Source organism: Atractosteus spatula, chromosome 2 (genome assembly GCF_055471065.1).
Source record: "Atractosteus spatula isolate fAtrSpa1 chromosome 2, fAtrSpa1.hap1, whole genome shotgun sequence".
Taxonomy (NCBI): domain Eukaryota; kingdom Metazoa; phylum Chordata; class Actinopteri; order Semionotiformes; family Lepisosteidae; genus Atractosteus; species Atractosteus spatula.
Window position 1 is genome coordinate 851939 of NC_142707.1, and position 19508 is coordinate 871446.

At 52.7% G+C, this 19508-nt stretch overlaps 1 protein-coding gene across 1 annotated transcript; it reads left to right on the forward strand.

The window, feature by feature from the left end:
- The first annotated feature begins 7021 nt into the window (after positions 1-7021).
- vgll4l (vestigial like 4 like) lies at positions 7022-13048 on the forward strand. The gene is made up of 5 exons (XM_088928899.1): positions 7022-7358; positions 8837-8996; positions 9078-9339; positions 10577-10664; positions 10751-13048. The coding sequence occupies exons 1-5, from the start codon at positions 7292-7294 to the stop codon at positions 10996-10998; spliced, it is 825 nt and encodes a 274-aa protein (XP_088785025.1). The 5' UTR covers positions 7022-7291; the 3' UTR covers positions 10999-13048.
- Positions 13049-19508: the final 6460 nt, after the last annotated feature.

Consider the following 19508-nt stretch of genomic DNA (forward strand, 5'->3'; position numbering starts at 1 on the left):
GAGTGGGGCTGGCAGGGCCGGAAGCAGCTCAGCGCTCTGGTCGCAGGGAGTTTCCGCTGCACCGGCACGCCTGCCCGGGACAGCAGCTCACAGCCAGAGAGCAGGCCTGCAGCGCTCTCCGACTGAAACAGCTCCCGACCGCCGGCCCTGGCTCCCGGGCTTTTGGCTGTGAGTGAGGCTATATATGTGTGTAAAGGAGCAAGTAACAGGTTTATTCCCTGCTGAAAAGAGAAGAAAGAAAACACAACGTTTCGGCCGTGGAGTCTTCTTCAGGTGTGATATGTATGGACATGCATTTGTATGGACACCTGAAGAAGGCTCCACGGCCGAAACGTTGTGTTTTCTTTCTTCTCTTTTCAGCAGGGAATAAACCTGTTACTTGTTCCTTTGCAGCCTACGCCTGCTGACGCAGCTACCCCCCTGAACTATATTTGTGTGTTATGATCTGGATACAGAGACTGCTCTTTCATTTCATTTTTCATTGTAATGAGCTGATTTTACTGCGTGTGCCCTGCCTTGTGCCCGTTGCTTGCTGGGACAGGCTTCGCCTCCTCCTCTCCCTGTACTGAATAAATCAAGCAGCAGTTAGAAAATGGCTGGCTGGATGGATGTATTATTTTACTTATTTCACATATAAGTACCTTCCTGAAATGTGCTGCTCTTTGATAACGTTTGTTTTAACAAAAATGGTTTTGTTGCAGTAGTATGTTCAGTTGTATTCTAGAGGAAATGGAAATAGGCTCCCCTGCAGCTCACATTGCAGAGCCCTGCCGTATTAAAAAGAGCACCAAGGGTTTAGAAATAACAATCACAGCACAACACCAGGCACAACACAGAGGAGGCCTGCAGGGCCCAACACAGCACCCTGTGCAGAAAGCACATATATTTACACCAAGCACAAGATATTTACACCTTGGGAGCAAACGCACCAGATTACACACGAATGAAAGTCACTCTTATTTTTATGAATGGGGGGGTGCTCATTTTAATATGGCAAGACCTTGTACAAGTGGGCATGTGTCCCTCAGTCCAGATGACACTCCTCCCTTGTTCATTTAGACAGCACAGTTAGCACGGTTGTCAAGAAACACACATTCTAAATTCTGATCTGGATTTCAAGCACCTGTGATTTTGTTTTACCAGGATGAACACAAACCAGATTATATCTGATACGGTAGGGGCCAGGAAAACATACAGCCTTCCGATCAGAAGGGTAGAGCAGTGAATAGCAGTGTAGAAGCTGTGTTGCTTTTCCTAACTCCCCGTCCTTGTCCTCAGATCAGGTATCCTGTAATCATCTGACTGATCAGTACTCAATCTTCAGATCACATATCGCAAGTGCATGAAGCAGGAGAATCGTTGCTCAGGAACCCCAGCCAACCTGAGTGGAAAGAACTCGCCCTCAGAGATAGCTTCGTACCTGTGATCTTCACCCTTCAACACCACTCAAACACCAGACGCTAAACAGGCGCCCTCCCTCGTTCAGTCTGTTGGCATTCTTAAAATGAAGAATTAATAACACTGAGCTAACAAGGCGGTGACATCATTAATAAGGATGTGATTACCACTGCTGTAACAAAAGCAAGTCTGTTCCGCGTGTGGGATCGGGAAGCCCAAATCAGGGCGTGTCAGACTGCGATCCGCTGCGCCGGTCTCCGAGGGGGAGCCGAGGAGGGCTGTGGGCTCTCTCCTGCCATGACAGTGGCTCAGCTCCCCACGGGAGCAGACTGTGATTTCAGCGCAGGGCTCCCCTGACGGGACGCCTCCCCACTGCCACACACGTGCACCCCAACCTGAAGAGCTTCGCACGACTGGCGTTTCCCGTCGGGGGGGCTATGAGCCGGGCTCCAAGGTGTTTGCCCTGGTGGGGGCGCTAGCACCAGAGCCAGGTGGGGGGTGGGGCGTGGGGGGCAGCTGCAGGGGAGCCCTGCGCCCCCGGGCTCCAGGGAGACACGAGGCAGAGGGGCGGGCAGAGAGGAAGTGTGCCTGCAGGCTACGCATTCAGCTCTCTCCACGGACTGGAATGCAGGTGCTGGGACAGGTAACAAAAGCCTAGCTTGTTGCCAGAGCTCAGGCCACCTGTCATCACCCCCCACACACACCCCCAGGCTGAAAGCTGCCAGACCCCACCCCCACGCTCCACAGGCAGGGGCCCTGTGATGGACAGAGCTGGTGACTGCGGAGAACCACACAGCACAGCGACACAGGGGGCCGGGGGGCACAGCTCCAGTCCTGGGGGGCCAGGGGGGCTCTGGTTTCCCATCTACTCCTGCTACCCTAGCCTTTAGTTACCTACCTGACCTCACCATCTGCTCGACTGGACACGTTGGAGCCTTTCTGTGTGGCTGGACAGCAGCCCTTGAGGACCGGAGTGGAGCTCCCCTGCAGCACAGCATTTCTACCCGGGCGATGCCCAGCTCTCTGCCCCCCCAGTACTAGACCCCTTCCAGAAACACAACCATCCGTCTCAAAGTCAAGCGAGACGAACGATCTCTCCAGCACGCCCCCCTTCATCGTGCCACAGAACCGGATGAACAATGCATTTTCCTGCCCAAAGCCACTACAAAAAGAAACTGCATTTTTCAACGGCGTGCTGTTTTCATCACCAAGCCACTTCCAGCTCTCAGACTGAGGTATAATGGGCGCAGGTTACTTCTGATTCATCACCTGACTGTCTCTGCCTGGTATTGTGTGCCTTTTGTCTTTTTAGAGCCTCTGATCCATTCTTGTGTTGCCGTAAGTCCTGTACTTTGATTTGATTATTGATCCATGCAAATGTTTTGTAATTACAGCTTTCATTTAAACTGATCTGCATAACAGATTTCTGCACTGTTTCGTTTTTACTGTTCATTTTATTGCTCACTGGGCAATGGCATCATCTACCTGAACGCTTAGCAAAACAAAAACCCATACTCCACTACATCCAAACTACACTGAGATTTAAGTAGAAGTACACAAGGTGCAGCACACAAAGAGACTGTGTGAATAACCAATAACAAAAAGCAAGGAAGAGGACAAAGTCACCCAATTTTTGTTCTTTCTGAGTTGGCAGCTGGTCGTTCTCTGCTCACACCCCACATCCCCAGAAGGTCCCTGCAGAGCACCTGAGACGCGCTGTGAAATAAGAGCCTGCAGGAGACGAACTCTTGAAAGCAGGAGCAGATGGGCCCTCCAGGCGTGGCCGGTTCAGCCCCCTGACAGAGGTGACCAGGGCCGCCTGACCTGCATGTGCCTGCAGAGGCTTTGAAGCTGCTCTGCAGTAGAGAGCACAGCCTTGTCCCCGTGTGCGGCTCCGGCTCCGGCTGTCCTCAGGGCCCTTTGTCTGTCATTTCACCAACTGGGGCCATTTCCTGCTCCCCATCCGCCAGTGTCCGAATTTGCAGAGTTAACTGAGGGTTTCTACCACATCTGCCTGGGAGAGGTCTTCTAGAAAGCTGTTTGGTCAGGAAGCAAATCGATTTTAACACACTGTGGGCGTAACACATGTGCAGCATCCAAATACTTCCCCATCTCGTTAGATAAAACCCTGCTAAGTGTGCTTTTCACTGGAACATTTTCTCTGAATGAATAATAAGAATTCCTTACACTCATATAGCACTTTTCTGGGCACTCTGCTCAAAGCACTTAACCAAAGCAAGATGTGAAGCCGCATAAATATAAATAATGAGAGATCAGTTACCATGCTCTGTTTGTACTGTAGTCTGGGCATCAAAGGAACCTCCCGACACGGCACGCTGCACTGACCCCCTGCCCATCCAGCCAGGTAAAAGCTGTGCTGCACACTCCTCCTGAGCATGGACACTCGGAGACAAGCACAGACACAGCTGCAACAGGGGAGGCAGCTCTCCTCTGAGGAGGCTCTGCTAAATACCTCCTTTGTCTCTCCTCAACAAAGCAGCTCCGACCTCAATTAATCTCCGTGAATGGGAGGCAGAGCCGGAATGCACAAGTTCCCTTTTCTTTCTTCTCCCTTCTGCGTGTCGTTACAGGTCGGCCGAAATGACTGCGCTCCACGCAGCTCCGGGCTCAGCCATGGCAGGTATGCAGTCGGGCCAGATTGCAGATTTTTGGGAAGGCAGGCGGTGACTTCCCAGGTAGCTATTGTGGAAAGGAGGCGGGGATGGGGGATCTGAGGGTAGCGAATAAACATCTGGAGAGACTGACTCACTGCTGCAGGGTCCCGGGACCTCGTCACACTCTCTAAGTGGGAAAGTGGCACTGCAGTCCTGAAGCTCAGGGCTGAGTGCACAGCACTTCTCAATGCAACACAGGGGCCACCCTGAGACAGAAGTGCAGGTACGTGTGAGAGCCTGGCTTCTGGACTCTTCTGCGCAGCTCAGAACAACGTTAAGGAAAGAGATCTCACGCTCAGCAAAGACAGAATGAATCCAGACGACAGAGAGAGCTCATCTGAGCTGCTGGACAGGCACCTCTCTGGTGAGGTATTTGTCACATCTCCTCTAAACTAATTAGCGTCAGGGAGTGACTGCAGGGCGTGCGAGATGACAATGCACCCAAGCTCACACCTCTGCTTTCCCTGCAGTACTGGGACACAATGGGAACCAGCAACAATTACAGCCTCCTGTCCCCCAGTGGGAGCATCAGCAAATACTGCAGATGCAAATTCCTGGCCAGTGACGTTTACTGTAGGCAACTGCAGAGTGACAGTATGGACACGTCACTTTCATCTGAGCAGTAAAATAGCAAACAGAATGATGATAACTAATTAAAAGTGTAAAATGTAAATCCAGTAATGGTATGTTACAATTGTACAAAGCACTGTTACTGTTTGAGGTCTTCGTGTTGTCAGGAAGATATTGTTGCTGTGGCGTCTGTCCAGAGAACTGAGAGCAGATTTAAACAACCCTGCTAGTCAGTAAACAAGCGAGATGGGCTGAACTTTCTCCTCTCCTTTGTAACCTTTCTCATGCCCTTATTACAAGACCTTCGTATGGAGATCCATCCATGTTCATCCAATTCAGGGTCACGGGGGAGCCCCGTGAGTGTATCTACTGAGATTCCCTCACACCTGAAGAAGGCTCCACTGCCGAAACGTTGTGTTTACTTTCTTCTCTTTTCAGCAGGGAATAAACCTGTTACCTTGTTCCTTTGCAGCCTAAGCATGCTGACACAGCTCCCCACCTGATCTACTAAGATTCAGTCAACTTCGTATTCATGCTATAAATATAAGAGGGATTAAGGAACAGGTCAAGGTTAATTCCACTCTGAAAGTAACTTTAATCAGGTTATAAACCTGCACTGGGCTTAAATCTCATTTATTTTACTTGATCCTCACATATCAGGCAATATGCACCTCACATATCAGGCAATAATCATTTATATGTAATTTATTGACAAAATCTACACTGTGTTCCAGATTTTTGGAAATGCACAATGAAAGTGATTGTCCAGTTAGCGATCCTGACGCGTGCACTGAAATGAAAGGGAATGTGGCAAATCTTGTTTTGCTATTAAAGCATCATTGTCAGGCTGCGTCTCCCTCAAACGAATGTGTCGCTTTAAATCGGGCGCTGCAGGGCTGACGCGAGCCTGGTCTCTGATCCGCGCTGGGGAGCCCCCTCTCGACTCCAGCTACCATCAGAGTGCAAACTGCAACCTGTCTAGTTCCAGGTAAAACAGCAAAAACACAACACAAGGAAACATTGAGGGCATGAACACAAAAAGCGAATCTCTTTTGGCTTCGAACAGAGAGTCCTCACGGAACTCGACAAGCTGACGCAGAGGGTTTCTTCAGAATGAAGAGTGACACACGAACCAGACCACACCGGTGGAAACTGAGAATGGGAGTCACGTCTTTATGCAAAGGCTTGTGGGAGTGTGGAACGAGCTGCCCAACCACGGTGTCGATGCTGATACCCTGGTTTCTGTCAAGAAACAACTGGATCAGTTTACTACAAACTGCTAAATGGGTGAGGTGTTCAGAGTGGCTTCCTCTTGTTAGCAACAGCTCTTCTGTTGTCATGTGCAGACTCCTGTCTCAGGCTCTGTCTAAGCACTCCAAACACAGCAGTCTCAGCCTGTCTGAAGGGAGGAGATCTCTGCAGGCTCCTGATGAGGATTAATGTCTGCTGGGAGGTCAGGCTTGACGGAGGCCTAGCCTTAGTCAGACTAAAGCCCTTTTCCCTCTTGCTCATTCCCTCCTTGGAGAGAGGCTCAGGAGCCCAGGGGTGTCTGACCAGTCCAGTGAGCCCTCAGAGCCCATGAACCAGACTGGGTACGCTTGCTAATCAGGGACCAATGAAACAATTGTTTCAATGAAGGGAGATGATGTCTTTGAGAGCAGGAGGGTCTTTTGATTTTTGGGGCACAGGGTCTCTAAATGATTTGATTTGAAAAATCACCCATTCAGCCGATCACAGGTAGATTCTGGACATCGCTGATTTCAAGTCAGTAGGATGGATCATTGAGCTCTGGAGACGCCTCTTGTAGCACATCTACCACCACACTGTCGAAAGCAATTCCAAAAGATTTGCCATATATTTCTAATAAGACTGCAGATAACAATGTTTCTCCTGTGTGATTTCCCAGCTGAGGACGCTGTGAAGCTGTGTCTTCTGCTGCGGGGGCTGGTTTCTGCCTGGGCAGAATATCGAGCTATAAAAACTACAGGAACAAAATCATGATGTTCTTCAGGGGTGCCATGGGACTGTACAAGCTCAAGGCCGGGACCTACAGCTCTGTAGTGCTCAGAAGAGGCTCTGTCGAGCACCAGCAGATCCATCTATCTGGAATCAGAAATAAAAAAGGCGCTGCTGTCTCGCTTGAGGTATTTTTACCAGCTGAAACCTGTCAGATCTGTTTAAATCCCCGTTTTCTGGCTGTGCTGTTGCTTCATGGGGGGCGGGGGACACCCGCGATTATTGATCTCACACAAGGAGGGAAGGAGCCGAGATCAAAACAGAGCGGATGACAAAGGGGAGGAGGGGAGCGCGGCGATTGGCCAGCGAGGAGCCAATCAGAAGCCAGCTGGGTTTACTAATACCTGCGGCGCGTGACGCTCCTGACACACGGCCATTCGCAGGCGCGCGCTGGCCGGATCCCGACCCCATCCTGATCTTCAGCAGGATTCCCGTTCTTAATCCGTCTCCGTTTGAAAGTTTCCTTAATCGAGTCTTTGACATTTTGTTTTTTTTGCTCGTCGTTGTCGAGCTTGCGGCTGTGGTCTGGTCCGTGTTGCGAATTTTCCCCAGGAAGGATTTTATTAATTTAAGTTCTTGAATTTTTTTTTTTTGCTTTTTCTATATACGAGTTAAATAACAACATCGGCGAGATGGCTGTAACCAACTTCCACTACATCACGCGCATGAACAGTGGATTCAAAGTTTACATCTTAGAAGGTAAGTCATCGGAAGCGCTACTATGCGTTTGAACTGGACTAAGCAGGGCAATGTCGCGGTACCTGGTCAAGCGCGTCGGTGTGGAGACATTACTGTTCCTCTATATATATATTTAAAGGAGCAGGTAAAGGCTTATTTCCTGCTGAAAGGAAAAGCTATAAGATGCGCACCTGAAGCGCAGTCCTGCCGCCCGGAGGAGCCCTCTCCTCCCGCGACTGCACGGGGCTGGCGAGCGCGAACAAACCGCGAACAAACCCCCTGAATCGGAACGTCTGTTCTCGTCGGTGTTCCTGCTCTGCCGAGAGGACAGTGCGCTGCCCTGGTGCCGCTCAGTCCGGGCGTGACGCTCACCCGGGGCTCGGAGCGCTGGGCAGCAGCTCAGGACCTCGCTGGTCGCTCCGCGCTCCGGCGTCGCCGGCGATGCTTGACGCGGCGTTTGCGCCCGAAAGTCTTCCAGCCTAAGTGTGGTTTGGGAGAACGAAGTGCCTTCTTGATCGCGCGTTGTGGCGTTTTGGACTGGGGGGGGTCCGGTCGGCTGCCCGCTAGTTCCCCGCAGCGCCGTAGAAAAGGACCTGGAGATCTTTGAGCCGCGAGTCTCTATCGTTACACCTGGAATATTTAAACGACAGGCGTGTGTGAATCTACGCCCGTGCGTGCTGGATGGGTTAGGAGGGCGAGGGAGGTTTTGATGAGCCAGGCTCGGCCCGATGCCGCGGGCTGTTCGGACCAGCGCCTTTCGGAACCGGCGGGGTTCGGGACGGGAACAGCGCTGCTCGCCACACGCTGAACTGCAGGACCGCGCGTCTTAGTCCGGAAAGTTCAGACCGGGCCGGTCGCCTACACCCGTTTGCGAAGAGTTCCGTCCAGTCGAGCGCCCCGGTGTGCTGTCCGTGCAGCCCGAGCGTAAGGAGGTGACCCTGCGTGCTTTCTGGCTGGATTGACCCGCCTCCGGTCCTCAAACAAAGCCGTTGCCGGGGGGGGCGAGTCCCGGTGGCTGTACGCGAGGTGACCTGATCCAGCCTGCTGCTCGCTGCCTCTTTCAGCGCACTGGAGTGTGACGCGAGAGGCGCTGGCCTGACATCTGCCGCTCCGCGACTTGGAGACAAGTGTTCTCGTCTGCTCTGGCGGAACCTGTGGGATGTTCTGTTGATATGAGATTGGTCTCAGTAATTCAGCAACTAGACGGGGGGAGGGGGGTTAATTAGTGAAGAGTGTCTGGTTTTATCCTGAGGGGTGGCGATTGATACTGGTGCAGTGAAGCCATTGTGGAGCTCGTGGCTCGGAGCTGACCTGTGTGTGAGCCACTCCGCTCTGCCGGGCCCAGTGCCGTCCCCCAGGCTCGCCTGTCCGCGCTGACACCCGGTGTGCTGCAGGGCGCTGGTTTCAGATAGCGCAAGCTCCACGCCTCCTGTCGTTGGTGCTGCTCGGGAGCAGTGTGCGTGTGCCGCAAGCTGACTGGCCTGTTTCTTGCTCTGCAGGGCAGCCCAGCCTGAGAACGGAGGACCGGTACCGACACCTGGCCCACAGGGCGGGCGTGCCGCCCGTCTATCCCATCAAGCGCAAGCACAGCCCCGAGCGCGGCCCGGCGGGGGAGGACCGAGCCGTGAAAGTGCGCCGCTCGTCCCTGGCCCTCATCTCGTGAGTGGAGCTCGCTGCAGCCCGGCCCGCTGCTGGAGTGCCGGCCGTCGCGTGTTGTGACCCCGTGTTTGTGCCCCGCAGGAAGGAGCGGGCGCTGTTCGGCAGTGCCACCCGCAGCTTCCAGCGGCAGCCCAGCCTCAGCCCCCCCACGCCGCCGCAGACGCCCACGGTGACCACCACCACCCGCAGCCCCGCCCGCCGGCTGCCCAGCCCCGCGTACGCCGGGCCTCCCATGGATGAGCCGCTGGCGCTCATCAAGAAGCCCGGCTACTGCTCGCCCACAGAGGGCACGGTGCCCAGCATGGACGCCAAGCCCCACAGCCCCACCACCACCCGGGTACAGGTGAGTCCGAGCGGTTTCTCTGCGCTGGCACTGCGGTGGGCGCCGTCTCCGAGCTGCCCAGGAGCCCAGGAGCCCAGGAGCCCAGGAGCCCAGGAGCCCAGGAGCCCAGGAGCCCAGGAGCCCAGGAGCCCAGGGCTGTAGAGAACACAGATAAGCAATCAAATAGCAAAAGACCCCACTTGTTTGCACACAGTCTAGGATCTGGTGCAGCAATGGTGCCAGCTTATCATCGGACTGGTTCACAAAATGAACCATTAGTGTGCAGCCGTGCCCAGAGCTAAGAATCAACTACCGTGCCCTCAGGACAAATCATGGTGTTGAGCAGCAGTTCAGCTGGTCATGCATCGTCACAGCCTGCAGTTCATCCTTTCAGTGGGTATCGTTGATGGGAAACAGCAGTGCGATACTGTGGCAATGAGGACAGAGCCAAGACTGCTGACAGGAGAACAGGTGAAGGTCAGTTCTGCGCTGGAAAATAGAAAAACAATTACTGTACTGCAAGTCTGAAGGTGTTGACAGCAGGAAGATTTCTCTACTTCAGCGCAGAGCAAACCTTTATTTATTCCTTTAGAGGTTTTGCTGCTGACGCAGCTCCCTGCTCCTAGCTCTTCATACAGGGAAAAATAGCTCTCAGACTAGGGACTGTGACTAGGGATTGTACAAGAGACCCGCCCTTGGCATGGGTCACCAGCTGTGAGCGCTCAGTTACCGGGAATGTGAACAAACCGATTCCTGTCAGACGCAGGAAAGATTCCCGTAATGCTCCTGGTGTCGAGTGTGCAAAACAGGAGATTGTTGCCTGTCAGGATTCGTCCCTGGAACGCCTTGGGGGGGAATGAAATCGTTTCCTGCAGTGCAAGGCTGTGGCCGATCCTCTCGAGCAGCCTCACACGAGCTCCAAGCCGCGTTTGAAGTGAAGCACGTAGAGATGTGCAGGGAAAGCTGCAGGTCTGTGCTTGTACCAAATATGCGAGCCGGCTGGATTTCTGGAGAAATGTGAGCAATGGGTCGAGGAATGCAGCCAGCAAGCCCAAACAGACAGCGCTGTTGCATGTGACTCCAAGGAGATGGCGCTGTAAGCAGAGGCTCTCCTCCCACCTGGCCGGACTGCTCTGGACCCTCGGCTCGGGCGGCTGGCCGCGGCACTGCCTGGTGTTTAAAGCGGACGTGTTTGCGTGAAGAGCCCTCTGCGCTACTAGCACTCCGGTACTAACGGGCTCCCCTGCTCTGCCCTCAGATCCGGCCCTCAGTGATCACCTGCGTGTCCTCCAGCGCCCGGGCAGCCAGCTCGTCTCCTGAGGTCCGGTCAAGCCCCCGCTCTTCCGGTGAGTCCCCGCGCCCTGGCACGGCCGCCGGCCCTGGCACTCGGGCCCGGTCCAGTCTAACTCCTCCTCCTCCTCCCCCCCTGCAGCCTCCTCGCCCCCGGCCTGCGACCCCGTGGTGGAGGAGCACTTCCGGCGCAGCCTGGGCCTCCACTACCGTGAGGCCGACTCCAGCGCCCTGCCGGTCAGCGTGTCCGTGGACGACCACTTCGCCAAGGCGCTGGGCGACAAGTGGCTGAAGCTCAGGGCCTCCTCGCCCCCCGGCAGCCCCAGCTACGGCTCCTCGCCCAGCCGGGGGCACAGCCCCCACAGCCCCGCTGGGGCGTCCTCCCCATAACCCGCCGCCGCAGGAGGGGCCCCTGAGCTGGCGACGAGGACGCTGCTCGGACCGCATCGGAACGGGGAGGCGGGGGCCGCTTCGCACGCTGTACTGTTCACCCCCCCGCCTGAGCGCTCGGAGCGGGGGGCAGGGGGCGCCGCTGGACTGCCACTCAGCCTGCCCCCGCGTCACGGCCACCGCTGCCCGTGTGGAGAGCCGCAGGCGGGGGCTCTTTCACCCTCGGGAGAGGCCTGGTCTCGACCAGGCGCAGCAGAGGGAGCTGTGTGGAGCTCGAACCCGCAGCAGTTTCTCAGTTGAGGAATTTGCTTGCGTAGAGTAGTTTGCCCAGGATGCGCTGGTAGTGACGGGCAGAGGACTTTTCCGGCGTTCCGATGAACCACGCAGATGTGGGTTTGTGGAGAATGTGCTTTGGTAGCAATGGTCATGTTTCAGTGAATTAAAAAAGCCGTTTTGATTTTTTTTTTTTCCATGTGTAGCCCATCGGCTGTCTGTGTGTTTCTGATTGACAGTAGGTCCGCGGTCTCTGTGCTCAGGGTGCCAGCAGCTCTGCTTCTCCTCAGGGCTTAGTGAGCCTTTTGATTTTGTCAGCTTATAATCACAGATAAACGAGCAGATGTGTTGCCTGTCTGCTCAATTACAATCACCCCTTTCCTAGTACAGACGGGGAAATCCCTCCCTGAAATCAAAGATTTTAAAGATCTTTAGATGTAATTCAACCCCCTCCACACCCCCAGGGGCAGCTGCTGATTCACAAAGGAGGACAAGAAGCGAATTTAAAACTGCCTACATGTGGCATCTCCTTAGGCTCTGATGGGCTGTTACCCAGTTTAAGCAGTGCCTGGATCCCAGGCCTTCTTCACCCAGTAAGAGCGATCTCCACCATGGTCTGCCCAGCAGTTCTTAAGCGGCTTAAAATCAAATTGATGTGAAAACAGACGGTAGCTGACAGGCTTGAGTCATGCGCTCGGGAGCTGCTGCTGCAGGAATGCCACAGGAAACTGCCTCTCCCTTCCTGCTGGAGGGATTCAGGAGTGCAGAAACATCTACTGTGTTGCAGGACAAAGCCCTCACTGTGTTATTAAAGCACGAAGGTCACCATATCCTAATAGGAAGAAATTCTCAAGCCTTTACAGCACTAGATCAATAGGAGTGATTGATGGGGACAGTTTGTAGAGCAAAGGAACAGACCTTGACAGCGGCTCCTGATAGAGCTGTTAGCCTATCCAAGAGCCATGACCTTTGAACTGGGGAGGGTTAAAGTGGGGGGAGCAGCCTGCACAGAGGTTTGCACAGATTGATCTTGTACCCTCACGCCTGAAGAGCGGTGCCTGTCATGAAGAGGAGGGAGTGAACAAACTGCTCACTCCCTGAACAAAAAGGCACACAATGTCTTGCAGACCTGTTGCCCTGTGCTCCTCTCAGGGGACCAGTGTTCAGCGGCTACCAAGAACTGTGTGTGTGTATATAGGAGCAGGAGAAATTTAGTAGCAATTTACGATATTTACCTACTTTTACACTTATTGAATCTGAAATGTCTCTTGTTTAAAATGGTACCTGCCAGAATTCGTTGTCAGTACGTTGGCTGGGAAGAAGAGTCGTTTGTGGCCCTGTGTGGATTTTAACTGCACTGGAAGCTACACAGTGCGGAATGCGATCTCCTTTCTCTGCAGTTAAAGCCACCCTGAGCTAAGCCTTCGGGATGTTCTGTGGTTCACTTGATCGCTGGTGTTGAGCTGGAAGAGGGGCGTGGTGCCAGCTCGGGCGGCGGTCCCTCTTGCCTGTGGGGCATCTGGACCTGTGGCCCCTGTCGCGAACATTTCAGAGAGCCTTCCTGAGCCACGGACTTGACTTGGTGTTTCACTTGGGTTCCTTTGGGGAAGTCTGAGGGATGTACTGGAATCGTATGTTCCTCCTTTTTCCTGATTTTCTCTGACCTTGCTCCTTTTCTGTGTGTGATATTTATTACAAGCCTGTCCATGTCCTGTCTGTGTGTGTAAACAAAGCGGAAATGAGTACTTTTTTAATAAAATAAACATGAATGTTTGTATAAGCTCTCTTGTCTTCAAATGTGCGCTCGTACTGTGCTGACAGCGTGCAGGGCACACACCTTGTGCTCTCCACTGCATACTGTGGCCTGTGCTGTCTCAGGCTCCTCAAGCTTGTGGTTTTCAGCACTTTTCACTCCAGTTTGTAGGCTACTGGCTAAATCAAACACTGCTGCATCTCCTGACCCTTTTACCAGTCTAGAAATATTTGCCTCCATGAGAAATAAAATAAGCACACATAAACAGTATAAGAAGAGGCAGGTATCTGGGACATTTGCGTACTTGTCAGTAATACAGGGCCTATCAGGACTTCTGCAATATCCCCGCAGTGATGACTAGGTTGTCGGTTCCCCACAGCCACAGCCCTTCTGGAAACCGCCTCCTGCCCTGAAGTGAAACAGCTTTCACACGTTCTCCACCTGGTCTGGGGATGAACCGAGGCCTGGTCCGCGCGGTGAGCAGCTCGCAGGGGCATAGTGGACAGCTGTGGATCCTGTCCTGGCCTGGGGAGAACGCCGGAGACGTGCAGTCTGGGCTCCTTGCACACATGGTCACACCGGCCCAGCAAGCAGGACACATTCGGGCAGGGAGGCGACTTGACAAACGGAGGAACGCGAGTACGCCATCGACGTGTGAGAAGCAGACTAGCGCAGGATCGATGCACACAGAGAGTGTGTCTCTGAGCGAAGCCAGGTTTCCTGACACAGGATAAGAGATGTCCTAGTTCACCTGACAGAAGACATTTCTGAATTTCTCAACATCTCTTCTCTTGGCCAGAATCAGTGAGCTAGAGATCGACAGTCCCCCATTCTAAAACTGCCGGTAATACAGTTGGACCCAAAGATGTGGCTTTTGCAGTACTGTATACCTACAAGACTGATCATCCTCTGGAGTTAACTAAACTAATAAAATTGCAAAAAACGCAGTGATTTCATTGCAGCGGTGTGCACTGAGTCACCCCGGGTGCCCAGGACCAGCGCTGCTGATGTCTCTGGGAGCTCAGCTCCGGGGTCCCTGAGGGCTCATTTCCAGACAGCATCACAACAACAGGGGGAGTGACGCAGCCCTGAGGAGGCTGGGAACAGCAGGCAGGGCCTGCTGATGCCGCTGTTAGTCACAGGCGGAGCAGCTGGGCGAACACCCTGCTGCTGTGTGTTTTCAGCGTGCAGGTCAGCGCAGGGAGTGCCGGCTGGTGTTGTGCAGACAGTGGTGTGGAAATCAAGGTGTCGGGCTCAAGTATGCAGAGAACATGCCCCAGCAGGCCGGGATCTGAAGGCCACCTCATTCCCACCTCCTGAGCAGAGCTTTCCCAGGCTGCAGGCAGGGGTGAAGGAAGGCAATAGGTGAAAACATCTACAGCTACCTTTACAGTTCCTGATTTACATACTGCAGCACAGGAAAGAAAACAGATTGAATGTCTGATAACCTGCTGCTGCGAGCTGACAAGCGCTTCATACTTCTGCTGGATTTTGGTTCTTATCACCGAAAACACGAGCTGGGCGCCAGTCGTGGTCTACAATGGCTCCTACAACAACAGTTGTCCACCAGTTCCTGCGCAATATTGTGAAACAATACATTATGCAAAACTTAACATAAAACAATATTTTAAAAACCTGAATTCTGAATTCAACTATTCTCATTTCCTGTCCGATAAAGGCTTTGAATTCTGCCAGGAGTGCTAATTTTCCCTTGAGGGAGCTCAGAGGGGTTGATGTTTCTCAGGTTCAGACACAGTCAATAACCAGGCTGAGAAGGTGATACTTGTACAGAGACAACCTTCCTCAGACAGTTTGGGATTCCCTGTACTGTTCTGCACTCTTTGATATAATGCCAGCATTCTGCATGAGCATCTGCATCAGGCCCTGCTGGGAGCACACTGCCAGGCACGCAGATGCTGTGGTGTTGATATCTGCTCTGGGTTATGCCCTGTATTGTGTCACACTCATGCCAAAGCTGCTCATTGTATTCTGGCAGTCAGTGTGCAAACCCGTGGTGGAGGAGCTGCCTGTTGAAACTCTCCCTTCTGAAAAGCCCAGTGCTGGGGCCTGCAGGCCCAGATTCAAGCCTGTTTGGCTGCTGTGGTTCCCTGGCAGGTCCGAACGAGGACAGAGTCAGGCCCCGCCCAGAGGCCCGGCCGGGCCGGTTCGGAGGGGGAGAGCGGGACGGTGTCCGGGCTTGCAGGGCGCATTCCTGTCCCCATCGCTCGCATTGCTGCGCGGAGCTGTCGGGGCGGAAGAGCCGGGTCCTGCACGGGCCTGCCCCGGCCTCCCAGCAGCCTACCGCCTCGGGCAGAGCCACAGCCTGTGAGAACCTTCTCCAGCCCCAGCAGCCCCAGCAGCGACAGCAGCGACAGGGAGTTCTGGTTTGGGAAGAAATGATTAAACAGCAAAACAACGAACAATTAAAAGATGAGCCAACCAAACCTGCAGGTTTTTTCATTTGGCAGGAATTACGTCAACCTGCACTCACAGATGCCCTTTAAAAGTGGCAAGCCAGGAAAATTTCCCAGGAGCCGGTTGTTATCGCGGATTTCCCCGCAGGCATTGTGTGTTTTTTCTTTTTCATGCCCAAATGAAAAACTGTCACGTACTCCCACACTAGCCCTGCGACGATACTAGAGTTAAAGAAATGAAATAAAAGCTCTGAGAGTGTCTTGATGGAGTTCAAGATCATGGTGTTTCGATGAGGGCAGTGCTGATCACCAGCAGGCTCCGCGGCTCAAGCGCTGCTGCGATACTGTCGGTCATCTGTCCTGCGGATTCACATTTGAAGAGACCCCGTTCTGTTTTCCTGCTTTCTTATTCCCTGATCCATAATCTTCCTCCCGTGCAGGAGCACGGCCAGTCAGCGCCGATAAGGGAGTTACAGGGCGCAAGGTGGGACTCACATATTTAGATCATAAGCACATAAGCAAGAAGGCCCTTTGACCCAACTAGTTTGTCTGGTTTTTAGTTTGCCCATCTGTAAGTGAGAAAACAAAAACGGATCAAACAAGATCTGTGTTAGATGTTGCCTTGTCAAACAACATGACACTGGCTTGTCAGAAACTAAAACAAAACAGAACACAGGTGACTTGAATGAAAGATGAAGACTAATCAGTTTCCAGCCCATTGAGAAGTAATAATAACTTCCACTTGAACAGTGCTATTCACCTGCAAAGGATCCCAAACTGCTTTACATACAGGTGAGAACCTAACTCACCCCTCACTACAGTACGGCCTCACCTTGGAGACACACAGTGATCATTCTGCACCAGCGGCCTCACCTGGGAGACACACAGTGGTCATTCTGCACCAGTAACCCCACCTGGGTGACACTCAGTGGTCATTCTGCACCAGCAGCTCAGGGGGAGGAGAGAGTCACCAAGTGCACTAAGTGAATTAAGGGGATCTTTAGGGTGGTCAGGCTTACAGGCCCAAGAAGAGTTTCGACAGCACAGTGGGGTTAACAGGTAGTTTCGTTCAATCTTACAAACTGGAGAACTGGTCAGTTCAGGGCTGTAAGGTACATCTGTTGCAGATCATGATGCAAATAGACTTGATTAAGTCAGAAGCCACACTGTAAGGAAAGCTGTAGGTTCTAAAACCCTTTCCTTCAACTCGCTCGACATAACACAGTGATCGGCAGCCCTGGCTCCTCTTCGGCAGTGCTTTATTCTGCATCTTCATCACCTAATGAACTCCTTGGTCAAGGCTTAATTAAATAACGAAGGACAGTTAATCATTTCAGTTTGAACCCCTTTCAGTATTGCACTGGCTCACTCCGTGATTGAAGCAGAGCAACGTGTGATGAACAGTGGAGTTGTGGGAAGACCATGGCAGCAGTTTTGCCTGGGAAATGGCAGAGGAGTGGCCAGGTCACGGCCACAGCTCCCCTGACGGGGGTCTATTGTGCACCGAGAGGCTCTGGGTGGCAGCATGTCTTCCCAGCCTCCGGCTGTTAGAGCCATACTTCCCTCCAGCAAAGCAAAACACAGGGAAATATACTGGAAATATGTTCACAGTCATGCTCACAGGCACTGTGTAACAGGACGACTTTCAAAATTGCTCTGCTGTTCAACTTTAGCTCCACGTTTTCCTCTATCATCACATAAACCCGACATTAAATCTAAGATTCCAAAACGTTTGGAGTGGAGAAAAGAAAATTGATTTTTCACTCTATATTGCGATGCTGTCGATTGGTTTGCCAACAGCAGCTTTAGAAAATCAATAGAAATGTTTGTGCTCTTGGAGCACAGAAACGCTTCAGAAGTGGTCTTGTTATTCTTTTCACTGTGAGAAAGAGAGAAATGCACAGCAAAGAGGGGGGAGAGCAGAGAAAAGAGAGGGAACAGAAGCAGATTGGGAATGATCTGACAGGGAGGGACACAGACACCGTTTCCCTGAGGCAGGAGCTGTGGCAGGTGCCTCGGAGATACAGCGCTGAAATCTAAGCTAGAAGCTATCAAGCGTTGCTCTGGCTGCCATGATGTCAGGACACAGTACACGGCTCTCTGCTTCGCTGCCTCTGATCTCAGCTCTGAAGCTGCTGCCCTGCCTGGCTCAGAGCCACAGAGGGATGGAGCCAGGAGTACCTGTGGGGGCCCACCAGGTGTGTGCGGGGGCGTGCAAGCCTGCAGGGATCGTGTTTGAACCTGAGATTGAGTTTCCTTGCTACTTTTCCTTCCAAACAACCCCCCCCAAAACCCCCCACCAATTTACTGACACCTGCCTCCCAAGCTTTAATCCTTTGGCTTTGAAGAGCTGCTGGAAAAATCGAATGCCTTCCTTCTCAACTTCCAGGGTGGGGCATGGCCGCTGTCCTGCCACAATGCTCAAAGCACCGCTCAAGTGTGAAATCAACATCCCTTCACAGGCAGGGCTTGATCTGGCTCAGGCTGGGCGCAGGTGTGGAGAGCTTGTGCTAATTAGGAGAACATTAACAAATCTTAAAGGGCCATTTCCTGGCAGTTCGAATCACACAGGTACCTGATAAACTCCTATTTCCCGTCAGTCAAAAGGCAATCCCAGGTGATGCAGAATGTGGATTGATCACACATAAGTGTCTGTCTATTGTCAAATGAAGTGTATTCTAAAACACTGAGGAACTGGTACAGAATAGACTAAAGATCACAGACAAGAGGAAGTGATACCTGCATGCTAATGTCTGGACATCAAGACGGGAGGGAACCAGTGGGAGATTTCCAGTCACACAAAACCAGTGGGAGCAGGTCTAAGGCTTCACACACAGCACGGAGTTTCCCCCAACACCACTGCCTGACTTTGAAACAGCATCTGCAGCAAAACAACCAGGTCAAAAGACTGAGCTGCAAATAACGGCAGGCCAACAGACAGATCCCTGCTTACCTGTTCAACCAGATATTATTTCAGATATTTTTGCCAGATAAATAAAGAAGCTGAACAGGTTCTGCAGTATTACAACTGGAGAAACATTGACACCTCAGAATACTGGAAAATCAGGTGTGCAAATAGGTCAACGTGGCTGCACAAATAATTATTAGAGCTACTGTGAGTGTAGTATGTAGAAATCAAAAATCATTTCAGTTTGTGCCTGATATCCACACCCTGTGCAGCGCTCAGCAGATCCCCGCAGTGCAGCAGTGGAGTCTGCAGCTCCGCTCTCTGCCCAGGCTGATGGGGGTAAGCAAGCACAGGTGAAGAGGCAGGTGGCTGGGATTGTTCACTGCAGCTCTGCAGGACTAAGAGGTCGCCTTAAGCTGAGTGGAGCAGGAACATATCGTATGTTTTCACAAATAAAGGTAAAATCTCATTCTCCTTGATGCAAACTGAGGGTAGCACAGGAATCTATAGGCATTTCTTTCAGTGGAGATAAGGTTCAAATGGCGCAGCTGGTAAAGGAACAGCCTCACTTTCTGTGGTTTCAGGCAAGGCTGAAAATGTCACAGGTGCCCCGAAAATGGTTTTGTGCACTTTCCTGGTCACTGGGCGCCCTGCAGCCCCGTGCTGTTGCCTGGGGAGCGCCTCAGGACGCTGGGGCAAGACCAGACAGAGCTTCTGCCACCCTGTACCACAGTCCATCTGTAGGGTGTGACCAGTGCACTGTCATGCTTTTCCACATGTGTGGGCTTTCACCACCATCCTGCTGTCTTTTACTGCGTGGTAATCAGCTTCTACCACAACACACACACACACCAGCGTCACACGGATCCACAGCGCTTTGAAGGCAGTGCTGCAAATCTGAGATGTTCGCAGGTGCTATGTAAAGTAAAGTTGATTGATCTGGTGATTGAATTGATTGGGGTTCATTATTGTGGGGCGGGACAGTGTTCCCGGCTCAGGTGTGTGTGTGAGCCTGGCAGCAGTGCAGATCGGTTGTCAGGCTCAGCTCGAACTGTAACCCGATGGTGCTGTTGACTCGGCGGTGTGACTCATCTCGGCTGCGGCGTGTCCGCCCAGGTGGGGGCAGGGTTTCAGCTCCGCTCCGAGCAGGAGCTGGCGCGCT

What these genes read in the sequence shown, in the direction of transcription:
- vgll4l (XM_088928899.1), top strand. Translation starts at nt 7,292, where the DNA reads ATGGCTGTAACCAACTTCCACTACATCACGCGCATGAACAGTGGATTC. An exon ending in CCACCACCACCCGGGTACAG is followed by an intron (nt 9,340 to 10,576) that starts GTGAGTCCGAGC and finishes CTCTGCCCTCAG; the next exon opens with ATCCGGCCCTCAGTGATCAC. An exon ending in GTCAAGCCCCCGCTCTTCCG is followed by an intron (nt 10,665 to 10,750) that starts GTGAGTCCCCGC and finishes CCCCCCCTGCAG; the next exon opens with CCTCCTCGCCCCCGGCCTGC.